This window comes from Melospiza georgiana, chromosome 25, assembly GCF_028018845.1.
Source record: "Melospiza georgiana isolate bMelGeo1 chromosome 25, bMelGeo1.pri, whole genome shotgun sequence".
Taxonomy (NCBI): domain Eukaryota; kingdom Metazoa; phylum Chordata; class Aves; order Passeriformes; family Passerellidae; genus Melospiza; species Melospiza georgiana.
In genome coordinates, this window is record NC_080454.1 from 7238845 (window position 1) to 7252905 (window position 14061).

The 14061-nt window shown below is 49.6% G+C and overlaps 1 protein-coding gene and 1 pseudogene across 1 annotated transcript; one reads left to right on the forward strand and one right to left on the reverse strand.

Annotated features, from left to right (window-relative positions):
• Window positions 1-484: 484 nt before the first annotated feature.
• LOC131093364 (zinc finger protein 418-like) lies at window positions 485-1417 on the forward strand. The gene has a single exon (XM_058040514.1). The coding sequence runs from the start codon at window positions 491-493 to the stop codon at window positions 1415-1417; it is 927 nt and encodes a 308-aa protein (XP_057896497.1). The 5' UTR covers window positions 485-490.
• A 5100-nt stretch (window positions 1418-6517) lies between these two features.
• The window catches only part of LOC131093389 (zinc finger protein 883-like), a 115033-nt pseudogene continuing 107489 nt past the window's right edge, over window positions 6518-14061 (reverse strand).

The window sequence follows — 14061 nt, forward strand, 5'->3', positions numbered from 1 at the left end:
TGAGATTGTGCAGGAGAAGGAGGAATAGCAGGAGGAAGAGGAGTGGGAGGAAGAGGAGGAGGAACAGAAGAGGAAGTAGCACAAAGTTCCACTCTCCCTCTATCTGCAACCTCCAACCCCAGCCCCAGGAGTGTTGCCCCCCGCCACATGCAGCAGGTGACCAGGGATTGGGATCCACGATTTTCCCGGGGTGAATCTTGGTGTTTCTGAGCTTTATTGGCCTAATTGTTGGTGCTTTGTTTTTTTGTGGGGGCTGAATCTTTATATTTTTGAGGGGGCTTTGTTGAATCTTGATGTTTGGGAAGTTTTTGATCTGTGTCTTGATGTTTGGAGGATTTTGTGCCGACTCTTGGTGTTTTGGAGGTTCTTACATACACAAGATTCCCAATGACTTCCTGAGATAAACTTGAGCAAGTAGGAACTCCCAGTCCAAGACACTCATTTTGTTTTTTACCCATACCAGGATTTTTTATTCCTAGGACGTGTGTGGATGGAGGAGGAAGAAAAGCCCTGGAGATTCCGCACAAGGAGGGGCAGGAAACCCAGCCCAGGGAGCTGCGGGGAGGGAAGATCCCCCCTGAGCAAGGAAGGCGGCCGGAGATGCAGCCAGAGCTCAGAGCTGGTGGAGAAGCCCCATGGCAGAGAGAAGCCACACAAGTGCTTGGAATGTGGGAAGGGTTTTAGTCGGAGCTTGCACCTGATCGAGCACCAGGTGATCCACACTGGGGAACGGCCCTATGAATGTGAGGAATGTGGGAAGCGTTTCAGCTGGAGCTCCAACCTGAGGCAGCACCAGGTGATTCACTCTGGGGAGAGGCGCTTTGAGTGTGAGGAGTGTGGGAAGAGCTTCAGCCACAACTCTGTCCTGATCCAACACCAGAGGATCCACACTGGGGAAAAGCCCTTTGAGTGTGGGGAATGTGGGAAGAGCTTCAGCCAGAGGGGCCACCTGATGCAACACCAGATGATCCACACTGGAGACCACCCTTATGAGTGTGGGGAATGTGGGATGAGCTTCAGCCAGAAGGGGAGCCTGATTCAACGCCAGAGGATCCACACTGGGGCAAAGCCCTATGAATGTGTGGAATGTGGGAAGAGCTTTAGATACAGCTCTGGCCTGAGGAAACACGAGATGATCCACACTGGGGAAAAGCCCTGCAAGTGTGGGGAATGTGTTCACTCTGGGGAGAAGCCCTACAAGTGTCCCCAATGTGGGAGGAGGTTTCACAGGAGCTCCGATCTCCTCATACATGAGCGGAGTCACAGGGAGGAGAGGCCCTTCCGCTGCCCCGACTGCAGGAAAGGCTTCAAGCTAAACTCCCACCTCACCCTGCACCGGCGCATCCACACAGGGGAGAGGCCCTACGAGTGTGGGGAGTGTGGGATGAGATTCTCATTGAGCTCAACTTTTACCTGACACCAACGGAGGCGCCACTAAGGGAAACCCTGTGAGTGCCCCAAGTGTGGGAAGAGCTTCGTGTGCTGCTTCAGCTCCATCCCCCATGGGAGGATCCACATGGGATGATCCCCAGTGACCCCCGTAGGGGGCCCTGGTGATCTGTGGTCCTGGTGATCCAAGTTGGAAGGCATCTGGCTGGGAGACTCCACATCTTCCTGGTTCCCTGTGGGCACCTAGATAAACCCAGCAGCAGGAACATCCATCGGGACGCAGACCTGCAATGGGAATTCCTTGGGGAGAAGAGATTTGTCAAATTTCAACCCCATAAAATCTTTTGCATTCAGTCCTGTCTTCTGGTGACATCAGGGAGTACTGAATGGTCCCTGAGGTATATTCTGTGTTAACTATAAGATGCTTGTGTCCCCAGTCTGTTCTGTTTGTGCTGAATAAGAAGTTTTGCACCTTCAAGACTTGTCCTGAGAGTGAAGGGGGGAAGAGAAGAAGTGTGGAGTTTGTTTTAGACACTGGACTCACTCCTCCACATTCCTGCTTCTGCACTGTGTTGTCTGCGGATGGGCAGGGGATCTTTGGATCTTGCAGGTCCCCAAGGGTGAGACACAGATGCCGCTTTGGAGACTTGTGGAGGGTTCCGGTGGCAAACTGGCTGGGGAGGTGGTACCAGTTGTGGGGGGACATTGGCATCAGAGTGGGGAGAGCAGCAAAGGCCAATTCTGGCAGCCTGGAGGGGTGGGGAAGGCTGGAGATGAGCAGGGTCTGGGTCTGCCTGACTGTGGACGGGGCTGTTACTTCTGGAGCTGTACTTGGGCAGCAGGACCAAGGGCTCACCCATTGTTTTTCCCCCAAGCCAGGATTTGTCAATCCCAAACTTTGTCTGGATGGAGCTGGAGGAGGCTGCCAGGAAGATGGCCTGGGACACTGAGGCAGGTGAGGAAGAAGTCACTGCCCCTTTCCCCCTCTCCTCTGCTCCATGTCTCAGCCCACCATTGCCCCTGGCTGCAGGACAATCCCACTGCTGACACCATTCTGCCAGGGATGAACTGGTGGGATCCCTTCCCCTTCCCTCTAGCACAGAGGCAAATCCCATCCTCTCCTTGTCCACAGCTCCTTCCTCTTCTCTTTCTGTCCTTCCTTCCTCATTCCTTCCTCTCCTTTTCTTTCCTTACCCCAGGCACTGAGCAGCAGATGGAGACCAGGGAGAACAAATCCCTGTGGTATGCACATTTCTTTGAATAGAGACATAATTCTCTCTCACAGGATTTTTCCTGGGAAGCTGTGGAAAGGCTGAGAAAGGCTGAGAAAGGAAGAAAACAATTCTTATCTCACTTGCTGCACCTGTTGTTTGGCACATGTGGAATGTGTTATGGAGACTGTTTACCCAGAGTGATTTGTTAATTGGACACTGGTGATGGTTGTTAGGACTGATTGACCAGTTAGGTCAAAGATTGGTCATGACTGTCTGGAAAGGGTCAGAGGTTTTTCTTTAGTATGTAATTTAGTATAGATTTAGTATAGCAATAGTGTAATGTAGTATAATATAGTATAGAATAAAGCATCTGTTCAGCCTTTAAAATTATGGAGTCAGAGCACATAATTCCTTGGATGGGTGAGACAAAAGTAGAAATTTAACAGGATAGAAATGCATTTTTGGATTGAGGTGAAAAGTGCTGTTCTGAGCCTGTAACTTGTTTATCTGTGCTTAAGACTCCCTGTTCTCACAAGAGAGGAAAAAAAACAAAGAGAAAATCTTGTGCTCACAGAATGGCCTCAACCAAGAGAAGGAATTCAAACTCTCAAGATAAGAGGAGGCCCCTTTGTCAGGGCCAAAGGCTGAGGCTGACCAGAGAGCTCTCTGCGCAAAGGGCAAGGACTGATAAACACTAATTGCAACCTGTAACGTGAAATCAGTAAAATGAATATGAATGAGACTATATGCATATGTATAAGCAAGGGGGAATTCTCAGGGGTGCGCGTGTCCTTTAGGGAGAACAACGATTCCCACATGCGTCCAGTGCTAAACATACCGGCTTTACAACTTTTTACAAAGTTGTGGAGTTTCTCTTTTTTTTCCACTAATCATTTTGGTGAGCCAGCCAGGCGATTGTCTGTCCCTGCAGGGGTGGAAGGGAGGACGGACTCCTGGGCACTCCCTGGGATTTTCCAGGAGGAGCTCTGCTCCATCTCGGCTTGCCTCCTGCAGATACAGACCATGACCTGCTGGTGTGCAGATACACGGGGTACGTCTGTCAAAGGGCCCAGGGGAGATAGGGCTGCTGATAAGTCACTGAGAGACGTCCGAGTGCACAGCCTCGTCCCTGTGCTTGCAGGCAGCCATCGACCAAGAGCACGGTCAGCGGCAGAGGTTCCCAGTTGATAGCGTGACTGGGAACGGGTTCATTGTTCAATGGAGTGGCCGCTAGCGACTCTGGGGTGAGCCGAGTGAACCCGAACTTTGTGTGCTTGTGGCGTCCAGACATTGTATGGCTAATGCATTGTGTGGTTAATGTTGGCATGTTTATAATCGTGTGAGTGCATGGTGTATCAAACAGACCGAGCAAGTGAGTGAGTACCCACGGTGTGCGGGGGCAGTTCTACCCATGTCTGAAGCAGCCAGGTGAGGCCCGGAGCACCGGCTGGGGCAGGCTGTGAGGGCAGGAACACCCCGTGGAGTAGTGGAACAAGTGGAGAAATGTGGGTGAGGACATTTAGTTATTTATTGTGTTTAAAGGTGGTGATGTGTGATTTGTGTAGATTGTGTGCATTTTACCCGTGGCTAGATGAACTCAGGGGATTCTTCTGCCCCCACAGTTTGGACTCGGTCCCTGGAATTTTACTGTGTGCTGTTATTTTGATTGTGTCCAGAGTGTGTGAGGACCAGAAGAGGCTGATAAGCTGATGTGGGTAGATGATGAAGTGTTGCATGTTGGGTTGTGTCAAGGAAAGTGGGCACTCTTAAGAGATACCCCTTTCCCAGTGAGTTTGTGTGGTTCTTTCCCCACATTGTGGTAATTTGATTTTTGGTATTGTAGGCTTGTGTTTGTGGAGATTTTAGGATTTTGTTTGCAACAAGTGTAGCATTTTACATGGAAAAACTGCAGTATGGTGATTTATGTTTAACTGTGATAAAACAAATTAAAGGAATTCGAGGAATTCCCCTCCCACAACAACCTAAGCCCTGACTCTCGTGAATTTGAGATGCAGGGTGTATGTGTGTCTGTGTCTGTGTTTGTGGGCATATCACAGAGTTTTTGCTGTAACAGGCACAGCTTTTTGCAAGGCAGCAAAGTGAGTGTCAGTAGAAACAATGCTTGAATTAGATTGTGCGGGAAGAGAACTGGGAAAGAATGAGATTTTGTAAAGCAGAGTTTAGGTGGAAGAGACCAAGACAGGCACTTTATGTTATTCTAAGGAAACCAAGGCTACTCAGAGAGCTCTAAGGAATTTAGTAGCAACCAGTCACGAGAAGCAAAGAAGTAACAGGATGTTTGAATTATTAGAAAAGAGAGTTTCATGTAATTTAAGAAACCCAGCAGAAATAATTAAAGCTGAGTGCGTTCAGCTTATTTTATACCCCAAGACTTTGAATTAAGGCAAAAGGCTGGGATAGGGTAGAAAGATGGGAGCTAAGAAAATAGAATTTTTAGTTGACACGGGGGCAGCAAACTCAGTGTTAAATAAAGCCTCGATGCCTGTAACAGATGTTATGGTAAGGGGCAACTGACCAATCTGAAAAATCATATTTTGCAAACCATCAAAATAGTCATAATTGTTTTGTATGTGCCCAACTCTCCAAAGGCCCTGTTGAGTAGGGACTTTGTGAAGCAGCTGGAAGCAAAGATCACATTTAAAGATGGAGAGATTATTTTAGAGGTAAAGGATCAAGAATATGGAGATATATTGAGCTTAATTTTAACAATTAGTGAAACTGAAATTGAAAATAAGGATGAAATTTACAAGAAAATAATGGATCCAATGTTTCCTGGGGTATGAGCCTCTAACATAGCAGGGAGGGCAGAGAATGCACCTCTTCTTAACCAAGTTAAGGAAAACAACGGGCTAGGGTCAGGCAGTACACCTTGTGGCAAACCCATACACCCTACTAACATGTTTGGCACCTGAGCTACCCTAGTTTACTGTTTTAGATCTGAAAGAGGGGTATTGGCACACCTGGGTAAGGGACACGGACGTTTAAAACAGGCTATTACAACACACTACAACACTAGTCCACATTTGATCCCAGTCCATAAAATCTGTCATATTTGATCCAGGCCATATTTGATCCCAGGCCAAAGTTGATCCCAGTGAATAGTTGATCCCAGTCCCTATTTGATCCCAGTCCATATTTCATCCCAGTCCCTATTTGATCCAAGTCCCTGTTTGATCCTAGTCCATATTTGATCCCAACCCCTATCTGATCCTAGTCCATGTTTGATCCCAGTCCGTGTTGCCCTGCACACATTCCAAAAGTCTGCAATTCCAGCTTCCAGCCAGGAAAAATGTTCCTGCCCTTGAAGGGAAATGGAGCAAAATCCTACAGAGACATTTCCCTGCCAGCCTTCAGGACTTCAGCACCTGGGACTGGGAACTTAAATAGTAATTGGGAAATACAATAATAAATAATCAGGTGAGGGTCTGTGGGGACAGAGGGGTCATCTAAATCAGGGAAGGGGTCAGTTAAATCAGGGGAAGGGGAATTAAAACAGGGAAAGGTCAACTAAATCAGGGGAGGGTCTTTGGAGGCAGGGGTCAATTAAATCAGGGGAGGGTCTTTGGTGGTCACTGAGGCATTAAATCAGGGGAGGGTATTGGGTGGTCCCTGAGGCACTTAAATATAGGGAGGGTCACTGGGGGTGCCTGGGTCAATTAAATCAGGGCAGGGTCTCTGGTGGTCCGTGGGCCCAGGAAGACACTGAGAGAGAAACAGAGCAGGCAAAGAGAGGCAGGAGAGAAAAGAGGACACCAAGACAATGAGCTGAGAAGGCAGCACTCTGCAAACAGAACTGCAACAGACTGAACATGAACGGGAGAGAAATCAGTAAGTCTCAGAGTTTTATTTGCTGTCAAATACATCCCACACACCCAGCCCCACACAATCTCCATCCCACCACTCTAACTGAGATCCCACGACTCTAAATCACCTCCCAGCCTCATGTCAGCCTGATGGCTGCGGAATCGAGTAAGTTTGGCGTGGGACTGAGTTTTTTGAGGTGGGTTTGAGCTCTTTCTGGGGTAAGATTGATCTGTTTTCATTGCGATTTGAGTGGTTTGGAGGTGATAGATCCATTCCTCTTGGCTTCTGCAGTGTAAAGAGATGGAGAATAGAAAAAAATTAAGGTGAAATTAAAAGTAGAAGCAGCCAGGTGTGTTCTCAACATGGATCACAGGGAATGTGGCGCACCTGGGCTGTGCCCAAAGTGCCTCCTCCAGTGGGGGATGGAGCTGGAGCAGCGCACGAAGCTCTGCCCGCACTCGGGGCACTCGCAGGGCTTCCCTTACCGGTGCCTCTGTTGGTGTCGGGTCAAGTGAGAGCTCCTGGAGAAGGTCTTCCCACACTGGGGACACTCGTAGGGCCTCTCCCCAGTGTGGATGCGCCGGTGCCTGACGAGGTTGCAGTTGTGCTTGAATCCCTTAGCACAGTCGGGACAGCGGAAGGGCCTCTCCTCTGTGTGAATCCGATAGTGCAGGAGGAGACAGGAGCTGGTCGGAAACCTCTTCCTGCATTTATCACACTCATAGAGCCTCTCCCCAGTGTGGATGCGCCGGTGGGTGACGAGGGTGGAGTCGTGCTTGAATCCCTTCCCGCAGTCGGGGCATTGGAAGGGCCTCTCCTCTCTGTGAATCCGATAGTGCCGGAGGAGATGGGTGCTGGTCTTAAACCTCTTCCGACACTTGGAACACTCATAGGGCCTCTCCCCAATGTGGGTCCTCTGGTGACTGATCAGGCTTGAGCTGTGGCTGAAGCACATCCCACACTCGGAACATTTGTACGGCCTTTCTCCAGTGTGGATCGTCTGGTGCTTCATCAAGTGGGAGCTCCGGCTGAAGCTCTTCCCACACTCCCCACATTCGTAGGGCCGTTCCCCAGTGTGGATCCTCTAGTGTCTGATCAGGTCAGAGCTCCACCTGAAGCTCTTCCCACACTCCTCGCATGTGTGGGTCTTCTCCCCACCAGGGAGCTGCTCATAAAGCACCAGCTCCGAGCTCTGGCTCCGTCTCCGGCCGCCTTCCCAGCCCAGGCTGGCTCTTTCCCCCTCAGATCCCCGCCGGCTGCGTTTGCAGCCCCTCCTCGTGCAGCATCTCCGGGGCTTTTCCTCCCCGTTGGCTTCCTGCGCTGTGGAGCCGCTCAAAACGGCCTCTTCCACCAGGTTCTGCCGTGGGCATTTGTCCTCCCTGCTCTCCATGCTCAGCTCCTGCTCTGGGGGAGGAAGGACAAGGACAGGATGGGATTTGCCTCCATGCCACAGGCAAGGGCAAGGAGATCCCCCCAGGGCTGAGCTGCAGCCGGGGCTGTGCTGGGCTGGAAGATGGAGCAGCACAGAGGGGAAAGGGGCACTGACTTCCTCCTCACCTTCCTCAGTGTCCTGGGGCATCTTCCTCTTCCTCGCAGCCTCCCAAGCCTTGGCAATGGGAAATCCTGGTTTGGGGAAAACAAGGGATGAGAGCGTTTGTAGGAGCACTGGGGAATAGGACGGTCGGGACAGACGGAGACGAGAGATCTCTGCAGCCAGGGCGTGGAACTTGTGGTTTATTGCAAAGGGCCTGGGAGCAGGGCCCTGCTGGGAGCTGCCAGGCACAGCTCGGAGCAGGCCCGAGAGAAGAGAGGGGTAGAGAGGATGAGAGGGTAAGAGAATAAGAGGAGAAGAGCGTATGAGAGTAAGGTTCCTGTTACAATACAATCAATCTTCTTCTGTGTTGAATATTCTATTTCTCACTAACCGATCTAGTACAAGATACAAATCCTGCAGAATTTACATACAGCCTGTAAAAATCATTACATCACCATACTGTGATACATTTTAAACCCTAAAATCTCCTCCTTGGACCCCTTCTACTGAGCTAGTAGAGTCTGCTCTGACCCTTGGATCTGTCTGCAAGCAGAAGGAATTGTTTCATCAAAAGGGGATTACCTTCAGTTAGGCCACACCATTGTTTTCCAGTTGTTCACTAATTGAGGGATCTCAGAGCTTGCTTTCATTTCAATATTCCTTACACTTTTTATGTTCACAAAATCTTTTGCCAGACAATCATATTTATAAGGCTTTTCTGTTTCATCTTCCCCAACACATATTGAGTTTGAAGGTCCCTCTGCCAAGTCCATCTCTACAAGTCACTGGCCATCAGGGCTCAAGATCCACCTCCCAAACACCCAGATTCGGGCCGGAAAAAGCCTCCCAGGAGTTCCCCATCCCTGGTCCCTCCCCTCTGGTGTTCGGAGGTTCCCCCTGTCCCAGCTGCTGGGGTCATGCTTGGACTGGGGTCCCCCTTGTGCCCGGTGCCCGCCCTGCCCAGGCTGCTGGCAGTCCCACCAATGCCAAAAGCTCCCCCCGCTTCGCTCTCCCCATTTCAGGATGCTGGGGCTGTTTGGGCTCCCGGGCTCCCTTCTCCCCTCATTCTCTGCTTTGGGCTGTGAATGTGACGAGGGCTGCTTGTCCCAGACCTGCCAAGTGAGTGCTGGAGTCTCCCACTGCCTTTCCAACTTTCCTCGAGGGAAGCAGCCAGTAAAGAGACAGAGTGAGTGATGAGAGGAGTGAGAGAATCCCCCGGGGTAACTGGGACTGGGTCTCAGAGCGGGGCTGGACCCCTCGGAGGAAGGGAGCAGAGGAGTTTCCGAGCCAAATCCACTAGGAAATGGGACAAAAGGGAACCCTAAAAATTCTGCTGCTTTGAGGGATAAGAGAGCCCAAGAGCATCCAGAATTAAAACCTGCTGGGTTGAGGAATTAACATTCCAAGAGCATCCACGGTTGAGCAAAATTCTGCCAGACTGAGGATATGCTCAAGAGCATCTGGGTTTGGACAACAAAGATGGGTTGAGGGATATCCAAGAGCACGGGGACTGGCCAGAAACACCTCAGCTTGTAATAGGTGATGTGAAAGTGTAGTATATGGTAGAGATAATTAAAGCTATTAATGTATAAAATATTGTAACATCCACACTATGTCTTTTGACCATCCTGGCAGGAGCAGTGTCTTATTCATATACATCCACTTCCTGGACTTGGTTGACATAAACATCGGGGTTTTTAATGAAAGAATAGAAGCTTCCAGGGCGATAATCGCTGGCTTCCCTGGGTCACCAGGTCTAGCCAAGAGTGATTAATGCCTCTACCACTACAGCTACCAAGATGATCCACAGCCCCACCCTGATGCATGTGAATGCTGACTTCCCCAGAGTCTACTGACAACATCAGACACCGGACTGAGTCTTTGTCCACCTCTGCACAGGTAAAGACACGGTTATGCATGGGAAGAGACACAAAGAACATTCAGTCATCTCTGCCTCGAGCAGAATAAACTGTAAAAGAACTCGCTGCGTCAGGCAACATTTGTGAACAGGGGGAGACTCTGACATGCGGAGCTCAGATCCATGTTCACCCAGCACCGAACCCGGGCTCGACGCTGACCCTTGGCTGTGCTGGTTTTGACGACCAAACTTCGGTGTCACAGAGAAATTAATAAATCTTTGCTAAATTTTCTTATAAGTTTGGCTCTCGATTTGATAATTTATAACAAAAGATACTTTATTGTTGTCTTGTTGTGTGTGAGACTGAGTCACACACAAAATCAGCCTCAGCTTCCCGGGTGGGTGGGAAGGGGGGGCTGTGGAAAGAGGAGTGTGTGACCCACAAATGAGCCATTGCTCTCCTGGGCGTGTGGGGGCTGTGGCATAAGGTACAGGTGACCTGCAAACGGGCCATTATCCCCAGGGCGTGTGAGGGGGCCGTGGCTAAAGAGTGTGAGTGACACACAAATCAGCCTCACAGGTGAACGGCACCCGAGGCAGCAGAGTCAGGGCCCTCCCAGGAGGCCCGGAGATACTGAGACCCAGAGGCCACCCCAAGGTGAGGGGGGCCACAGGGACCAGCGATTCTCTGTCAACAGGGATCCACTCTGTGTCCTGAGGGTGGGAAAGAATGTGTGGAAGTGAATGGGTAATAAAAGTGAGTGAATGTAGATGAATGAAAGTAAAGGTAATGTGGATTGTGCATTTTAAGCTTCACTATAACTCCTTGGAGGGAGGTGTATTGTACTGAAAGTAGTGTGAGAAAAAAGTTTTTTATTTCTGTGTGTGTAGTTGAAAGAAAAGTGGTATTTAGGTTGTTAGTGAAAGGGAAAAACAGAGGAAGAAGATTAATAGATAAGATCTTGAAAAATGACACAGAAAACCAGTAAGTTCGATACAGGGGAAAAAAAAGAAAAAAAAATAGTCCTTTGGGAGTTATGTTAGCTAACAGAGATACAACTCCTTGCAAAAGGAGAAAATACAGGGTATGTAGAAGTTGATGGGAAAAATGTGCAAACTATGGAAAAAGAGAAATTAACCTTAAACTAGTAAGCTCAAACTTGTGAATTATATACTTTAAAAAGAGCACTAGACTATTTAACACTAAATAAAGGAACTATATATGCTGATTCAAGGTATGCCTTTAGAGTAGTACATACCTTTAAAAAATTTGGAAAGGAAAAAGATTACTTAATTCAAGAAGAAAAGGACTAGTACATGAGGAACTTATTTTAGAGGTTTTAGAGGCATTACAATTACCTAAAAGAGATAGCTATACTACATATTAGGGAACTCCAAAAGGGAAAGACCCCAGAAAGAAGAGGAAATAATGTGGCAGATCACAAAGCTAAGGAGGCAGCAGAAAATGGAGCTGAAAGAGTTATGTTAATATTAACTCCAAAAGAGGAAAAACCAGAAATTCCAAAGTTTAGGGAAGCCGAGAAAAAAGAATTAAACAAGACAGGAAATGAACAAGATAAATCAGGGAAATGGAAACTTCAGGATGGAAGACAATTACTTAATAAAATGTGCTTATTAGAAAAATATTAGAAGACATGCATCAGAACACCCACTGGGGTACTCAAGCTTTGTGTGATCATTTTTTAAGGAACTATGGGTGTACTGCGATTTTGGAGTAGCAAAGCAAGTAATTGAAAGATGCTTAATTTGCCAAAGGATAAATAAAAAGGTGATGAGAAAAACAACATTAGGATGTTATGAGTTAGCTCATCAACCATTTCAAAGTATCAAAGCAGAAGTTTAGATTCGCTAGGCTCTGGATTTATTTGTAAAAAAAACCACATTTAATCTAGAAGAAAGAGAATAGGCCATATGTTAAACAGGAGATTTCAGGAGAATACACATCTCTAAATTTTTAGAAACATCTGAGAAAAAATAAGAAAAGGAAAAGAGGAAGTGAGAGGGAGGGGAGCAGGAGGAAAAATCAGAAAGAGAGTGGGATCCTCTGCAGGTCTTGCCCCCTGCGTTCGCGGCCCAGGCGCCTGTCCCGGGTCCCGGCTCGCTGCCCGCCTCAGCTCTGCCTGCCCTGGTTTCCATCCCACGTGCGGCCTCACTGCCCAGGGCAGCTCCACCTGCCCCGGCGCTGTCGCTCAATTTGTGTGCCCTGCTCCCACTGCCTGGCCCGCGGCCGCTCTGCCGGCCATGCTGGGGAAGATGGGGGTTGCTCTGTCCTGCCGCCTGCTCCGAGGTCACCGCGCCCACCGCACCCAGGGGGGGTCCCAGCCATCCCATCCCCGGCTGCCCTGCCCGTGCCACCTGCGCTGGGCACCGCCGCTGCTGCCGGGCTCTCCCACCTGCCTTTGCTCTGCCGGGAGCTGCCGGATCAGCCGCCACCAGCCATGTGGGGGCTACCCACGCTCCGCCTCGGGCTCCACGGGAAGATCCCCCTCTGGTGATTCCGGCAGCAGACCCTGCCCACACTCCCACCGAGCTTCGGCAGGATATCCTCCCCTGACCCCGTCCTGCTCTCAGTTAGGTCCCCCTGGTGACCACAGCTCCGGCTGTTCAGGGAAGCTCTCTCTCTCTAGAGGAAGCACCTTATCGAAACACTAGGAGCTCGGTTAAAAGGAAGCCCTCTCCAAATTCTTTCCCAAAGCACAGGAGAAAGGCTATAGAAGGTTAAAAAGTGAAGGAGTTAGATGAAGAGATTGCTCTATTTCAGTTCAGAGAGGATCCCATGGGAGGGATGCGCTGCCCCGCCCCGCGGGAGCCACCAGCGCCCCTGCCGGCCGTGCCCGGAACTGCACCCAAGGGCAAAGCGCCGCAGCCCAAAGGCTGGGACTGGGTCCGGGCTCTGTTTGCTGTCAGTGCTGCAGCTGTTGGTGTTTGTTTGCTTTATTATACACACTAGTAAAGATCTGGTATTCCTATTCCCATATCTTTGCCTGAGAGCCCCTTGAATTCACCATTCTAAAAATTAAGAGGGAGGGGGTTTGCATTCGCCATTCCAAGAGAGGCTTTTTCTGCCTTCCCGAGCAGACACCTCTCTTGTAAAGCAAGACTAGCACCCACAGGCATTGAGGGGGGCTGCAGGAGGGGCACAAGAAGGCCCTGCAGCACTTGGGCACAAAGGCACAGCAGGTGAATGCAAGAAGGGAGCAGCAAAAGGCCAAGCTGAAGGCAAAGGCCAGGGCACAGTTCCTACAGCCCCTGAGGGATCAACCCCAGGGCCCAAGGGGGCCCCAGCACCCAGGGCACGGCTCGGCATTGCCCTGGCAGAGGCATTGCCCTCCTCGGCAGGGGAGAGCCCACCCAAACAGCCCCTGGCAAGGAACCAGGGCTCCAGCTGCAGGGCACAAGGACACTGCAAGCACAGACAGCAGCACCCTCAGGACCAGCAAGTCCACCCCTTGATAGACATGGATTGGTACGGCTGTCACAGCTCCCATCACACCAGGGACCCTCCACACTGCAGCCCTTGAGAACATTCAGGGTGGGTCTGCATTGAGAGGAGGCATTTCCTGATGGACACAGGGGCCTCTCAATCCACTCTGAATCTTAGACCGAAGGGTGGAAAGAGTAAAGGAATATTTTATTTTTAAGGGAATGAGTGGGAAAGATGAGCAGGTATGACTTGTTCCACTGCTATTAGAAGTTGTGGGGCATAGGTTTGAATAAAATCAATTTATTTTTCTTCCTCCTGTGATTGTAATTACCCAGGAAGGAATTTGAGAGCTGGATTTTAATACTGTAAAAGGGGTTGCAGAGGCCAGTTCTGTTCTACCTTTGTGTGACAAGATTGAAAAGGCCCATGCTGAAGTGAATCCAGAAGTGCGGGCAGAGACAGGGAAAGAGGGAAAATTAGATATGGAGCCACTACAAATTACTTTAAAGCAACTAGGACAAGCAATACCTTCTTCCAAGAGAGAGAAGAAAGGGCTCACAGCCTGGTATTGAGTCCCTGTTAAAGGCAAGGTTTTTGGAGCCAGGGATGTCTCCCTACAACACTCCTATCCTGCCAGTCAAAAAACTGGATGGATGGACAGGAGGAGGAAACACAGAATTTTCAAGTGTTAAAATGAAGATTAACTGAGGCGGCTGGCCTGGGCCTTCCAGAGAGAGAAAAAGAATTTGAGTTACAGGTGGATGCTAAACAGGGTCTTTCCAGAGGAATTCTTGTG